The sequence below is a fragment of the Oncorhynchus keta genome, chromosome 23 (genome assembly GCF_023373465.1).
Source record: "Oncorhynchus keta strain PuntledgeMale-10-30-2019 chromosome 23, Oket_V2, whole genome shotgun sequence".
Taxonomy (NCBI): Eukaryota; Metazoa; Chordata; class Actinopteri; order Salmoniformes; family Salmonidae; genus Oncorhynchus; species Oncorhynchus keta.
The window spans coordinates 5,065,122-5,081,336 of record NC_068443.1 but is presented as its reverse complement, the minus strand read 5'-3'; the positions used below and the strand labels follow the sequence as shown (position 1 = coordinate 5,081,336).

The 16,215-nt window shown below is 40.1% G+C and overlaps 1 protein-coding gene across 1 annotated transcript; it reads right to left on the bottom strand.

Moving 5' to 3' along the window:
* Positions 1-260: 260 nt before the first annotated feature.
* On the bottom strand, positions 261-11,498 carry slc22a13a (solute carrier family 22 member 13a). Its single transcript, XM_035756882.2, has 10 exons — positions 11,124-11,498; positions 10,930-11,033; positions 10,596-10,750; positions 10,284-10,452; positions 9,969-10,089; positions 7,507-7,601; positions 7,169-7,383; positions 4,182-4,290; positions 1,735-1,941; positions 261-1,513 (listed from the first exon to the last, which is right to left on the bottom strand). The coding sequence occupies exons 1-10, from the start codon at positions 11,496-11,498 to the stop codon at positions 1,435-1,437; spliced, it is 1,629 nt and encodes a 542-aa protein (XP_035612775.2). The 3' UTR covers positions 261-1,434.
* Between the last annotated feature and the right edge of the window lie 4,717 nt (positions 11,499-16,215).

Sequence of the window (16,215 nt, the reverse complement as noted above, 5' to 3'; positions counted from 1 at the left end):
TCTGTGTGCTAGGTACCAGCGGGGGAGGAGCACCTTCTACATGGGGTTAGAAGTCACAGAGTGTTTTGTGAGAGTGTCCCGGGGCCGGAGAGGGTGACTGTGATGGGGGTTCTCCACAGTACGGATGAGTAATGATGTTGTTACCGGTCGACTGATGATTCTTTACAGATACTATAAACCTCACTTATCTCTTGGCAGGTGCCTTCTTAGAAGTGTAGATGAATAAAGTGGGACATAAAGTCACCTCCATGTGACAGTAGGAATGCCCTTTGGGTTTTATTCAGTCAGATAAAAAAACATTATTGTGGAACAGCAAGGATGACTTGGACCTCTGAATATAATAATTTTTAGTTTGACATGACAGAAAGAAAGAATGAAATTACATGACAAAGTTACCGGTTTATAAATAAAAAAGAAAGAAGAAGCTATTTCTTGTAAACAATCTTGGCAACCCGACAAGTAGACAGTACGGCAATTTCATGTGACATGTAGCAAATTTTTAAAAAGTTATCTGAAAACAATTTTGTTATAGAATAAATGGGTAGATTATTGTAGTGTTTCTCAATCCTGGTCCTGGGGACCAAAAGGGGTACACATTTTGATTGGTTGCCTTGGCTTTACACAGCTGATTGAAATATCAACGCTTGATGAGAAGATGACCAGCTCTGGGCAATCAGTGACTGGCAGACACTTCAGTGAGGCTTGAATGTGGCCTCTTGGGTCTGACGGGACTTCCCGTGTTTGGTTGGTTAAATCCTTCGTTTTGTCCCCCCTCCAATTTTTTACATTTATTTTGAATATGTTTATTTTTTGTCACCAACCATTGTGAAAACAACTAAACTACTTGGGCTGGCCGACCAAGAAGTCAATCAGGAGCTGGCCCTGTATCCAGAGTTAGCTATCTCCTGGGGAACATTCATTCAACACCTGATCTGCAGACTTTTACTTCTCACATAAATGCACACATTCAATCAGGATATATATTATTTAGCCAGACCTATAGGACTCCTGGACACTGCGACAGTAAAGTTAGCAGTAGGCTGACTCGGTGGTTTCGTAACAATATTTACAGATTCATTGGGTAACATAGGTGATAGTCTGTTTTTGTATACAAATGTGATTAAAGGTCTAAATATCTTTAGATTCCGTGATGCACTGCAAATGTATTTAAATTAAAATATAATAATAATAATGTTCATTTAGTAGACACTTTTATCGTATGTTTCTGATCCATTTAGCTAGTGAAAAGAGTTACAAAAAGAGTAAAGTATTTTTTTTTTTAATTCTATAAGCCAAAGTTAAAAACAGCAAGTTATGTGGCCCATCCAGGAATCAAATTCAAAACCTTGATGTTACAACAACCATGCACCAGCCAACTGTCTTACAAACTTGAAAATAAATTTACCCAGAAAAAAGACTTACATAAACATGACTTTATAGTTTGGTAGATTTTTCAGAGTCGTAATCATCCACTTTGCAGCCTTTGTCTATTTTCATGGCGATAGTCACATTTCTACAGGAAAAAGGAGATATCAATGACACCAAGCTTCAAAAGACAACAAAAAGTTATACATCCTTAAACAACTTCTTTGTAACTTATTTAGATTCTCCATCTGCCTCATATATGAACGAATGCCCTCTTATAGTTCCACAACATTCCTACAAATGCGAAAAACGATCGGCCAAGTCTTATGTATGTGCATCTTTCCTCACATACCCTCTGGTACCACCTACCTCTTCCCCTCGGCCTCATCTGTAGAGTCAGGTAGTTCTGTCCTCCTGGTCTCAGGAAGCAGAAAGACCAGAGCCCCACCAACCAATGACAGGCTGCTGAACACGATCGTGGGGATAGACCAATGGTATGCGGCCAATATGTTGAGCATTGGTGACAGTATTCCAGCAATTCTGATCGCTATTGAGCCCAAGCCTGTGGCCGTTTGTCTGAATGAAGGAGCAAAGGATGTGATACATTAAGGGTTATTAATGTTAAGGGTTATTAATGTTAAGGGTTATTAATGTTAAGGGCTATTAATGTTAAGGGTTATTAATGTTAAGGGTTATTAATGTTAAGGGTTATTCATGTTAAGGGTTATTAATGTTAAGGGTTATTAAACCATGTAAAATAAGACATATATGTACATGTATATATAAGATAAATATATATATATATTTTTTTGTTGTTGAATTTTACCCCTTTTTCTCCCCAATTTCGTGGTATCCAATTGTTGTAGTAGCTACTATCTTGTCTCATCGCTACAACTCCCGTACGGGCTCGGGAGAGACGAAGGTTGATAGTCATGCGTCCTCCGATACACAACCCAACCAGCCGTACTGCTTCTTAACACAGCGCGCATCCAACCCGGAACCCAGCCGCACCAATGTGTCGGAGGAAACACTGTGCACCTGGCAACCTTGGTTAGCGCGCACTGCGCCCGGCCCGCCACAGGAGTCGCTGGTGCGCGATGAGACAAGGACATCCCTACCGACCAAGCCCTCCCTAACCCGGACGACGCTAGGCTAATTGTGCATCGCCCCACGGACCTCCCGGTCGCGGCCGGTTACGACAGAGCCTGGGCGCGAACCCAGGGACTCTGATGGCACAGCTGGCGCTGCAGTACAGCACCCTTCACACACACACACACACACACACACACACACACACACACACACACACACACACACACACACACACACACACATACATGTGTATGCATTCGGAAAGTATTCAGACACCTTAACTTTTTCCACGTGTTGTTACGTTACAGCCTTCTTCTAGAATTGATTAAACAGTTTTCCCCCTCATTAATCTATACACAATACCCCGTAATGAAAAAGGGAAAACAAGATTTGACAAAAAATAAATAAATAGAAAATATCATATTTACATAAGTATTCAGACCCTTTACTCAGTACTTGGGCAGAGATGACAGCGTTGAGTCTTCTTGGCTATGATAGTAAAAGCTAGTATTTGGGGAGAGTCTCTCATTCTTCTCTGCAAATCCTCTCAAACTCTGTCATGTAGGACGGGGAAAGTTGCTGCACACCTTTTTTCAGGTCTCTCCAGAGATGTTTGATAGGGTTCAAGTCCGGGCTCTGGCTGGGCCACTCAAGGACATTCAGAGACTTGTAACGAAGCCACTCCTGCGTTGTCTTGGCTGTGTGCTTAGGGTCATTGTCCTGGTGGAAAGAAAACCTGCTCTGGAGCAGGTTTTCATCAAGGATCTCTCTGTACTTTGCTCTTTCCCTCGATCCTTACTAGTCTCCCAGTACCTGCAGCTGAAAAACATCCCCACAGCCAGATGATGAGCGGTGCCTGGTTTCCTCCAGATATGATGTTTGACATTCAGGCCAAAGAGGTCAATCTTGGTTTCAACAGATCATTGAATCTTGTTTCTCATGGTCTGAGAGTCCTTTATGTTTCTTTTGGCAAACTCCAAGTGGGCTGTCATGTGCCTTTTACTGAGGAGTGTCTTCCATCTGGCCACAATACCATAAACACCTGATTGGTAGACTGCTGCAGAGATGGTTATCCTTCTGGAAGGTTCTCCCATCTCCACAGAGGTACTCTGGAGCTCTGTCAGAGTGACCAACGGGTTATTGGTCACTTCCCTGACCAAGGCCCTTCTCCCCCTATTGCTCAGTTTAGCCAGGATGCCAGCTCTAGGTAGAGTGTTGGTGGTTCCAAACTCCTTCCATTTAAGAATGATGGAATCCACTGTGTTCATGGGGACCTTCAATGCTGCATACATTTTTTGGGTGCCCTTCCCCAGATCTGTGCCTCAACACAATCCTGTGTCTCGGAGCTCTGCGTACAATTCTTTCAACCTCATGGCTTGGTTTTTGCACTGTCGGCCATATATAGACAGGTTTGTGCCTTTCCAAATCATGTCCAATCAATTGAATTTACCCCAGGTGGACTCCAATCCAGATGTAGAAACATCTCAAGGATGATCAATGGAGACAGGATGCACCTAAGTTAAATTTTGAGTCTCAAAGCAAAGGGTCTGAATACTTATGTAAGTACGGTATATATATACATTTTTTTGCTTAGTCATTATTGAGTATTGTGTATAGATTGATGATTGATTTTTTTAAAAAAATCAAGTTTAGAGTAAGGCTGACCCCTCACAAAAAAAGTGAAGGGGTCTGTATACATGTATATATAAATATATATATCTTACCTAACAGAGGTGGGAAACAGCTCCTGAAGATAGACGTTGCAAATGGATCCAGCATTGTTCATGAAAAACCTGCCCGCAGCAGCAAGAGCAGTAATAGCAACGGCGTTGTCTAAAATAGAATTAACATCCTGCACATCAACATGTTTCCTCATCTCTGTATGATCAGTCCACTGCCTCGGTAGATTTGAAATCTACAGTTTGGACACATTTTATATCTAAAGTTTGGACACACCTACTCATTCCAGAATTTTTCTTTACATTTACTATTTTCTACTTAGTAGAATATTGTAATAGTGAAGACATAACAACTATTAAATAACACATATGGAATCATGTAGTAAAAAGTGTTGTACTAATGAAAATGTATTTTATATTTGAGAATCTTTAAAGTAGCCACCCTTTACCCTGATGACAGCTTTGCGCACTCTTGGCATTCTCTCAACTAGCTTCATGAGGTAGTGTTAGAGGAAATTATGGTTGAAATGACTAATTATGTATACATTCCAATCAGAACTGACTAGTCCAAATGCTATAATGTACTGTACATGTGAATTTTCTCTCTTGCTCCCATTCCCAATTGTATATAATGTAGTCAGGAGTTTAGTAACAATGAAGGTCTGTTCCTTAGTTCATTCAGTTGTACAAATCTCCAGGTGGAGGAAACGGCCCATCTCCAGATTGTCTAGAATGTTGATTAATACTGACTGGCCTTGACTTCGTGCTGATAACGCGAAGGCTCGAGAGCTAGAGGGCCCCTCTACTTGTGAAATAGATAGAACGTTTGGAAAACGCTGACGTCATTTTCAGTTTATAACCTGTGGAAATATGTGTATGTGGCAGTACTCTCTGGAATTAAACGCTCTTACCTGGCTTTTAAGACTGGTCTCGATCTACTTCATGCATAATTAATGAACTTACACCTCATTAATGATACTAGAGAGAGTGTGAAATTGATTTAGGCTATAAAACATATAGGAATTTAGAAATTCCACTATCAGGTAGTCAGCTGTAGTGTCACATGGAGTGTGCAAATCTGTCATCAAGGTAAAAGGTGGCTACTGTGTAGAATCTAAAATCTAAAATGTATTTTGATTTGTTTAACAATTGTTTTGGTTACTACTTGATTCCATATGTGTTATTTCACAGTTTTGATGTCTTCACTATTATTCTACAATGTAGTGTCATGAGTCTCTCCTTGATGAGGATTAAAAGTGCCAGATCAACTTGGCACATGGCTGACAGATAGCCAGACTCCGGTTTAATGACTTAACAGCAGGTCATAAATAGTTAACAGAAACTTTCTCTTTCTTGCCCTGCAGTATTGGAATATAAATTCCTTTGAATGAAATTTGGAACAATATTCATGAGGTAAGAATATTAAGAATGGTCTATGGGGATCTAAAGAATAATCCTGTCATATGGATTATTATTTTGTGATGTCATTAAGAATGGTATGACAAATTAACTGTAACTCGGAAAGTGTATGCGTCCTTTGTATCAAGTTTACATCTAAATGTGATATAAAATACATGATTAAATATGAGAATACTTTTGTGAAGATAGCAATGTGATTTTAGCCTTCTAAATTAGATAATTGTTTTTCATATGAACTTGTGCCCAGTCAGTAGCCACGCCCAAGTGAGCTCAGAGTTCGTGTCAGCATGATCAAATGCCCCCTTTGGTCAGAGTGCTTAAAAGGACTCTGTAAGAAATAACATATAGACCTAAAAGATGTGAGGCCAAGGTCCACACCTTGAAATGGTTAGAAACGATGTACTGAGACCATACAGCGTGGAGTGGTGGCTACATGACTGAAAATGGTTTTGAACTCTACAGACCAGCCTGACATACAGCGTGAGCTGAATGTTATGAAATTATTTAAACTCTATAGACCAGAAACATGGGACGGTAGTCCAGACGTTTGAAATGGTGAAACTCACTCTCAATCTCTACAGAAGAAGATAACCTCATCTAGGAGACCAGAAACATTCACAGTCTGCAGCTGTGCATGTGAAAAGTGTCCTAAAGACACGAGGTGGGAAGGAAGAATCCCTCTGACACAACCGTTGGTACTTCTGAAGAATTTACCAAACAAACACTCCAAGACCAGAGAAACTCTACAACTAAGAAGGACATTGTGATCTCTGGTGTACAACCAGAGCCTTATATCGAGCCACTACCCGTAGATGGATCGATTGGTTTCAATAGAGACGACAGAGAAAGACAGCTACGTGTAAATATATATTACATTTCTAATCCGAATGAGCGGTGGTTAGGGTGCTAAGTATTATGGTTACTGTGAGCGTAGGTTCCAAATGTATGTATGATAAGTTGACTCTCCTTGTCTCTCCCTCTCTTTCTTTCCCCACCCCCTTTCCATTGTGTAACAAGCCGTCATATCGTGTCAGTCCACTAGGGACTTTTATCTCATGTATGTGTATTCTGTGTTATTATTTAGTTCGTTAGTTAGTAAATAAATAATTAAGCCAATTTATGTATTGATGTTTCATCAATAAAGGCTAGGGTTCTTGCGACGTTCAGAATGAGACTGATGAGGTAATAATAATTAATAATTGACTGTTTAGATTGAGACTGACGAGGTAATAATAATTCATAAGTGACTGTTCAGAATGAGACTGATATGGGGTAATGCTGATTAATATGTGACTGTTCAGAATGAGACTGATGAGGTAATAATGATTAATAAGTGCCTGTTCAGAATGAGACTGATGAGGTAATAATGATTAATAAGTGACTGTTATTGGATGTCAGAGATATCTGTATATCTTAAGAGTTTAAGTCGAGAGATAATGACTCGTTAAACTTTTCCCGTGGTGCCCCAATTTCCTAATGAGTTAAAAATACAAATAAAAATACTTATCTTTTCTGATAATTACTATGATGAGGGAATTGCAACTCGCTCGGGATAAGAGCATCTACTAAATGATAAAACAATGTCAATCTATTCCTGTTTGAACTTTATTTACCTTGTGGAACAGCCAGGATTAGGAAACATGTGATTCCGCCAGTCAGAAGGGTGGACATTAAGGATATCTTCCTCCCCAAATATTCCAGTATAAAGATGCAGAGTATATGACCTGGTATCTCTGTGAGTCCGAACATGAGCTGTGTAAAGAAGATGTCCAGGCCAAAGTTTCCAACGTTCAAGGACAGACAGTAGTAGGAGAGGTTTAACGAGAACCTGGGATTTCAGAGAGACACACAAAAACAGACATCACATTTGTTTGTCATGATGAGACTTAGTATGGGCTGAAAGTTGACCAATATGAGATATTAAGTTTTTGAGAGTTATTAAAGAACTTACCATGCAAGAGTAATAGTTAAGAAGTATTTTCTAAGTACAGGAGATCTGATGAGAATGAGTATGCCTCCCTTCTGAACAACTTTCTTCTCAGCTATCTGGAATAGAGTTATCTTTTACAGAAATGAATAATTATAGACACTTGAATCTCTGCTTCCAAAGATTCAAGTGTCACACTTTGCCATAGAGATCCTTTAAATTACTAGAGAGCCTATGTCATAAACCTTCAAAGTTCCAGAATGGGTTGAAAACAGCAGTCATAGATACAGTTAAGAGGTCAATCAAACTCGAGCAAAACAATGGAATTGTCATCCCGAGTTGCCTCATTGACCACCAGCAAAATGTGCCTACATTTAGGCTATTGTTTCTTGTACGCATGTCAACCCCAACACGTTCATGTCATCATTCCCAAACAACTGCGTTACAGTTTAAAACGACTTGGACTACCACCACTGATTTCTGAATGCTAGCTATGCTAACCAGCTTATGCAAACGGGAGTTAGCATTTAGCGGTCACTTCTTCTAAACCTGAAAGGGGACAACTTCTACATGATATGCAGCGAAAGCAGCCAAGTGAGGCATGTGATATCAGAAGTTGTGTAATCTATTGTCAACCTAAAATATTGCCATATAATTGCAAATACAGTTTATACAAGTTTTATGACAATTGTCTGTATAAATAGCCTCTAAAATACATATATATAAACAGACCATAAATGTCTCGTTCTGAACCTAGTTCTTGTGTTATTTGTTTGTTTTAGTTGGTCAGGACATGAGTTGGGTGAGCATTCTATGTTTTGTGTGTCTAGGTTGGTTTTCTGTGTTCGGCCTAGTATGGTTCTCAATCAGAGGCAGGTGTCGTTAGTTGTCTCTGATTGAGAACCATACTTAGGTAGTCTGGGTCTCACTGTTGTTTTGTGGGTGATTGTTTCCGTGTCTGTGTTTGTCGCCACACGGTACTGGTTCAGTTTGATCACCTTTATTGTTTTGTATTCATAGTGATCAGTTTATGTTTTTTAAATAAACAACCATGGACACTTACCACGCTGCGCATTGGTCCTCCGATCCTTCTCACTTCTCCTCCTCAGATGAAGAGGAGGAGGAAAACCCTTACAATAAATGTCTAAATTTTAGTGTTGTTGGAAAGTTCTGAGTGCTATTATATGATCAAATATCAGTACTTGTTGCAACTGATTTCAGCCAGTGAATGCTTGTGGATTCACTAAATTGTCTGAATGGAATGTTGGCATATTGGCAGCTAAATTGAAAAATGTATGTTTTATTTCCTCTAAAACTGTCTGGCTAGCTAGCAAACTAACACATGCAGATAAATTCTTCAAATTCAATCTTTTCACAGCACTGGCAAACAATTGCTGGCCAGCTCCCTGGCCTTTAACCTCTTGCTCCTACCTGACACGCAGGCGTCCCATCTAGCCATCTGGAAATGCAAATGCACTACGCTAAATGCTAATAGCACTCGTTAAAACTCAAACGTTCATTAAAATACACATGCAGGGTATTGAATTAAAGCTACACTCATTATGAATCCAGGCAACAAGTCAGATTTTTAAAATGCTTTTCGGTGAAAGCATGAGAAGCTATTATCTGATAGCATGTAACACCCCAAAAGACCCGCAGGGGACGTAAACAAAATAATTAGCATAGTCGGCGCTACACAAAGCGCACAAATAAAATATAAAACATTCATTACCTTTGACCATCTTCTTTGTTGGCACTCCTAGATGTCCCATAATCACTATTGGGTCTTTTTTTTCGATTAAATCGGTCCATATATAGCCTAGATATCGATCTATGAAGACTGTGTGATCAACGAAAAAAAATAGCGTCTTATAACGTAGCGTCATTTTTTTAAATTAAAAAAGTCGACGATAAACTTTCACAAAACACTTCGAAATACTTTTGTAATGCAACTTTAGGTATTAGTAAACGTTAATAAGCGATCAAATTGATCACGAGGCGATGTGTATTCTATAGCTGTACGTCTGGAAATAATGTCCAGGTAAATCTCAACCAAAATATCCGGTCAGAGACCTGAAGAAATGGGCTGTCTCTTCTTCGTTTGACCAAGAAACCAAGCCTAGGCAAATGACAAGACTGTTGACATCGTGTGGAAGCTGTAGGAATTGCAACCTCAGTCCCATTAAATGTGGTTCACCTTTATCAATGGGTTCAAGTCGCGCGTGGATATATTTTTCCATTTTCAGTGATCAGATTTTCCTGCACTTTTCGATGAAACGCACGTTCTGTTATAGTCACAGCCGTGATTTAACCAGTTTTATAAACGTCTGAGTGTTTTCTATCCACACATACTAATCATATGCATATACTATATTCCTGGCATGAGCAGCAGGGCGCTGAAATGTTGCGCGATTTTTAACAGAATGTTCGAAGAAGTAAGGGGTCGACTTAAGAGGTTAAACAAATTCCTAAATCATGCACTTTACCTTCTCTAGAATGGTATCTGGAACTGTGCGTTTGTTGATGGCTGCTACCCTGAGTATCAACTTCTTAGCTTCCTCTGTTTTCCCCTGATCCAATAACCACCTGGCTGATTCAGGAATAAACCTGGAAAAACAGAACAGGCAGACAATTTTACAATTATAATTAATACTGATAATCATTCATATTCAGTTTGGGTGCTGTAATGCTCGTAAGAATTGTGTCAATTTGTGGTGCTTCCGATTGGCTTTGTAATGTCCCTAAGGTCTTCATCAGTTTCAATAGTTTTAATATTGGTCCAAGACGACACGTGGACACACCATATGTACACTGCGACCACTGCTACTGGTACAGCCATGACAAACTGGGCAAGTCTCCAGTCTCGGATGAAGAAGATCATGCCAGCAAGGATGCACTGGCCAACTCCACCGAACGTCTGACTCAAACAAGACGCATAAGAACGTTTTGTCACTCCGACCCATTCAGTTGCTGTGTGGAAGGAACATGAAGTAATGGTAAACAACTTAATATGACCGGCTGACTGACAAATCATTGACTGAGTTCTGTTATCTCATGTTCTGTTTTACATTTTATTATAGAGCATTGTCTATTTGAAATGGACATCACTTTACCTAATACAATGCAGTTGATTCGAAATCCACCATATGCGATCCCTACTACAAACTGGGATGCCATATACAAATAAAAGTTTGGAGACAAGCCTGTCGTTACAGTAAAAAGGAGCATAATAACCATGGGTATCTGAGTTGCTCGTTGGCGACCAAATCTGGAAGAGAAAAGGTGAGAACTGTGTTGGTTAAAACTGGTTGAAACCTCCTTTTTAAGGTTTGATGAATGTTCCTCTTGATTTACTTGTTTATGTTTGGTGGTGGGTTTTTTTTACAAAGAGAAAGACAGAAACCAAGAAGTATAGGACATGTTATTCACAACTTCAAGTGTGCTTACGATTCAGCAAAAGGTCCAAACAAGAGTGAACCAAGAAGAATGCCGGCCATGAACACAGTTTGTGCAAGTCCGACAACGTTAGCTTTGCCACAGACAAGATCAAACTGCAACAAAATAAAATCTGATAACATACAAGCTCATTAATGACATGACAATATATGTTTAGTAAGAAACACTCATCTATTCCTACTTACATCAGTGACTATGGTGGCTTCATACACTATATTGTTGTACACCCATCCATTCTGGCAGTCAGTGGTCTGATTGAGTCCATGCTCCCTGATGATGTCAATGTCCCAGTCTACAGGGGTAAACATCAGGCACCTACTGAAGGTTCCATCCTCCTGCCGGGGCACGGTCAGATTCAGCTGTTCCTCACTGCTCAGATTGGAACCAGCTCTAAGTATCCAGTCAGTGTTACAGTGGCGCTCAGGGTCTGACTGGATGAAAATCAAACTGGCCAGGTGGAAAGGCAGGACAAGATTCGGGAAGCATAGTCCCAATAGTATGATCTTCTGGAATAATCCAAAATCTCCAATGGATCTCAGGATCTCGCCAAAATCAGCCATGTTCAAGAAGCAAAGAAATGATCTGCTTGAGGAGCTTCAGAAAGAAGGTGCTTTGTCAGAGAAGCCTTCATGCAAGGTCAATTAATGTTTAACTCTGCTGTCCCACAGTCAGCAAGCATGATTCAGCACATGTAGAAACAGGATTTTTTTTAAAGAAGAACAGTTAGAAGGAATGTAACCATTCTGCACGGTCCGTTCCCTCGTTATACAACTCTTTTTTTTTTTACATCTAAATGTTGTGCCCAAAAATAATTTAGTTTCACTATAAATCTGCTTGGGAGTTTCAAAACGACACAAGCAAATCAACATTATACAATTTACCACAGGAGGTTGGTGGGACCTTAATTTGGGAGGACAGGCTTGTGGTAATGACTGGAGTGGAATCAGTGGAATGGTATCAAATACATCAAACATGTGGTTTGCAAGTATTTGATGCCATTCCATTTGCTCCAGTATGGCCATTATATTGTGACATTTCTTTGTTATGAGATTTAAAGTTTTCCAATTTGAGACATTTAAGGTATTAACTTATTACCACTGAGCTCAGCGTTCAACACTATAGTGCCCTCAAAGCTCATCACTAAGCTAAGGACCCTGGGACGAAACAGCTCCCTCTGCAACTGGATCCTGGACTTCCTGACGGGCCGCTCCCAGGTAGTAAGGGTAGGTAGTAACACATCCGCCATGCTGATCCTCAACACGGGGGCCCCTCAGGAGTGCTTGCTCAGTCCCCTCCTGTACCCCCTGTTCACTCATGACTGCACGGCCAGGCACGACTCCAACACCATCATTAAGTTAGCTGATGACACAACAATGGTAGGCCTGATCTCCGACAACAACGAGACAGCCTACAGGGAGGAGGTCAGAGACCTGACCGTGTGGTACAAGGACAACAACCTCTCCCTCAATGTGATCAAGACAAAGGAGATGATTGTTGACTACAGGAAAAGGAGGACCGAGCACGCCCCCATTCTCATTGACGTGGCTGTAGTGGAACAGGATGAGAGCTTCAAGTTCCTTGGCGTCCTCAACACCAACAAACTAACATGGTACAAGCACACCAAGACAGTCGTGAAGAGGGCACGACAAAACCTATTCCCCATCAGGTGACTGAAGAGATGTGGCATGGGTCCTCAGATCCTCAAAATCTTCTACAGCTGCACCATCGAGAGCATCCTGACGGGTTGCATCACAGCCTGGTATGGCAACTGCTCGGCCACAAGGCAGAGGGTAGTGCGTATTGTACATCACTGGGGTCAAGCTTCCTGCCATCCAGGACCTACTAGGCGATGTCAGAGGAAGGCCCAAGAAATTGTCAAAGACTCCAGTCACCAAAGTCATAGACTGTTCTCTCTGCTACCTCACAGGAAGCGGTACCGAGCACCAGGTCTAGGTCCAAAAGGCTCCTTAATTAACAGCTTTTACATCCAAGCCACAAGACTGCTGAACAATTAATCAAACCTGAATGATTTGCATTTATAACCCCCCACCTTTATATTTACACTGCTGCTACACACCGTTCATTTTCTATGCGGTCACTTTACCGCTACCTATATGTACAAATTATCTCGACTAACCTGTACCACTGCACATTGACTCGGTATCGATACCCCCTGTATATATCCAGACTGCATCACATCCGGCAGTGATTGGGAGTCCCATAGGGCGGCGCACAATTGCCCCAGCATCGTCCGGTTTTGGCCGGTCATTGTAAAATAAGAATTTGTTCTTAACTGACTTGCTAGTTACATAAAGGTAAAAAAAAAAAAAAAAGTATATATATATATATCTATTGTTATTTTATTGTGTTGCTTTTAAATGTTTTACTTTAGTTCATTTTAGGTGAATATTTTCTTAACTCTATTTTTTTTTAAAACTGCATTGTTGGTTAAGGGCTTGTAAGTAAGCATTTCATGGTAATGTCTGCACCTGTTGTATTCGATGTATGTGACAAACAAATATGATTGATTCGTATGGTCTGATTTGAAGTTAACTTTTACACTATGCTATTGATCAACAACACAGATCTGAATTCAACCCTAGGTGTCCTTTCAACATTTCAAGACATTGTAAAACTTAACAGGTGGGTGCTGAATAGACCAGTACATAACATTTTATTGACTTACTTCAATAAACACTTTGCAGCCTTTGGGCCCTGTTCATGGGATAAGTAAAGAAAAACATACAAAAATGCCCCCCCTCCCCCAAAGAAAAAAAACAATATATGTGACCAACAGATGCAGCTCTGTATTCCCAGTCAAGTCCAGTGACTGGCGAAATAATTCACCCCCTTTGTCATTTTTCCTATTTTGTTGCCTAGCAACCTGAAATTAAAATAGATTTTTTTTTTTGGGGGGTTGTAATCATTTGATTTACACAACATGCCTACCACTTTGAAGATGCAACATTTTTTTTTATTGGGTAAACAAACAAGAAATAAGACAAAAAATACAGACAACTTGAGCGTGCATAACTATTCACCCCCCCAAAGTCAATACTTTGCAGAGCCAACTTTTACAGCAATTACAGTTTGGACACCAACTCATTCAATGGTTTTTCCCTTTCTTTTAAAACATTTTCTACATTGTAGAATAATAGTGAAGACACCAAAACTATGGAATAACACAAATGTCTATTGATTTGTCGAAGGCTTTTGACACCATGGACCATACCATGCTGTGTTAGTGCAAAGGTTAAAATGTTGTGGAATTACTGGTCATGCTCTAGATTGATTTATAAATTACCTATCAAATCGTACACAATGTGTAATGGCGGATGGTTGTAAATCTGAGTCCATAGAGGTGTGCTCAGGTGTTCCGCAAGGTTCTGTTGTTTATTTTGTATATCAACAACATTGGGGATCTTATTGAAAAAGCAGGTGTTCATTTTTATGCAGATGATACTGTTCTTTATTCAAGTGGTTGTAGTTTATCTTTCACTTTTGAAAATGCCCAAAGAGCATTTCACATCATACAACAGAATCTGTATGATTTAAAGCTGATTCTAAATTCGGGTAAAACAAAAGGCATGGTATTTTCAAATGCCAGGCATGTTACTAATCATGCCATTGCTACATTGGCTGGACATACTATAGAGCAAGTTAAAGTGTACATATATTTGGGTGTGTGGGTTGATGATAAACTGAGCTTCACCGTGCATGTAGAGAACTTGATAAGGAAGCTCAAGCTGAGAATAGTTTTTTATTACCGGCATAAGGCTTGTTTTTCTTTTGTGTCCAGGAAGGAGCTGGCGGTTTTAGATTTTAGTGATGTTATATATATGCAGGCCTCAACCACTATCCTGAGAGGACTTGATTCAGTGTATCATGCGGCCCTCAGGTTCATTACAAATCAAAAACGTCTAACACATCATTGTGATCTCTACAACGCTGTTGGCTGGTCGTCATTGACTTTGCTTAAAGCTTAAACACGGATATACACTGATTTATAAGGCCATGTTGGGTAAAATGCCATTTTATCTCTGTTCTTTTTATAGTCCGGTTGGTAAATAAATATAAATTACGGTCCCATTCTCCTTTGCTTCTGAAAGTACCAAAAATCAGAACAGGTCATGGTAGAAATAGTTAAGTTACTTAACTCCGTGGTCTTGGAATTCTCTCCTGAACATTTTAAAATTTGATGATCAAGTTTCGTTGGTGGAGTACCTCTTGGGGCTAGGGGGCAGAATTTTCACTTTTGGATAAATAGCGTGCCCAAATTCAACTTCCTGCTACTCATGCCAAGAATATAAGATATGCATATTATTCATATATTTGGATAGAAAACACTGACATTTCTAAAACGGTTCGAATCATATCTGTGAGTATAACAGAATTTATGTAGCAGGCAAAACCCAGAGGACTAACCGTTCAGATTTTATTTTTTTAGGTCTCTGTCTGTTCAGGAACTGGTTTTCAGTTCCTACTGCTTCCACTGGATGTCACCAGTCTTTGGAATTTGGTTGAGGTTATTCCTTTGTGCAATGAAGAAGTAGGCCAACTAGGAACTGGGTAACACTGTTGAGAGTTGCGCAAGACATGAAAAGTAGCGCTCCTTTGTTTTCATCCCTGTATTGAACACAGATAGACCTGTCTAACACTTTTTTGGTTGCTACATGATTCCATGTGTTATTCCATAGATTTGATGTCTTCACAACTATTCTACAATGTAGAAAACAGTAAAAAATAAAGAAAAAATATTGAGTAGGTCTGTCCAAATTCTTGACTGGTTCTGTAAATTCCCACAGTTGACATTGCATTTCAGAGCAAAAACCAAGCCATGAGGTTAAAAGGAATTGTTCGTAGAGCTCCGAGACAGGATTGTGTAGAGGCACAGAACTGGGGAATGGTACCGAAATATTTCTGTAGCATTGAAGGTCCCGAAGAACACAGTGGCCTTCATCATTCTTAAATGGAAGAAGTTTAGAACAACCAAGACTCTTCCTAGAGCTGGCCGCCCAGCCAAACTGAGCAAGTGGGGGAGAAGGGCGTTGGTCAGGGAGGTGAACAAGAACCTGGTGGTCACTCTAACAGTTCTCCAGAGTTCCTCTGTGGAGATGGGAGAACCTTCCACAAGGACAACCATCTCTGCAGCACTCCACCAATCAGGCCTTTATGGTAAAGTGGCCAAATGGAAGCCCATCCAAATTAAGGCACGATAGCCCACTTGGAGTTTGCCAAAAGGCACCTAAAGGACTCTGACCATGAGAAACAAGATTC

Excerpts from the sequence above, each read along its gene's own strand:
- slc22a13a (XM_035756882.2), bottom strand. The coding sequence starts at position 11,498 with ATGGCTGATTTTGGCGAGATCCTGAGATCCATTGGAGATTTTGGATTA. Across the intron at positions 4,291-7,168 it reads AATCCTGGCTGTTCCACAAG|ACAACGCCGTTGCTATTACT; the intron begins GTAAATAAAGTT and ends ATTCTATTTTAG. Across the intron at positions 1,514-1,734 it reads GATGAGGCCGAGGGGAAGAG|AAATGTGACTATCGCCATGA; the intron begins GTAGGTGGTACC and ends TTTTTCCTGTAG.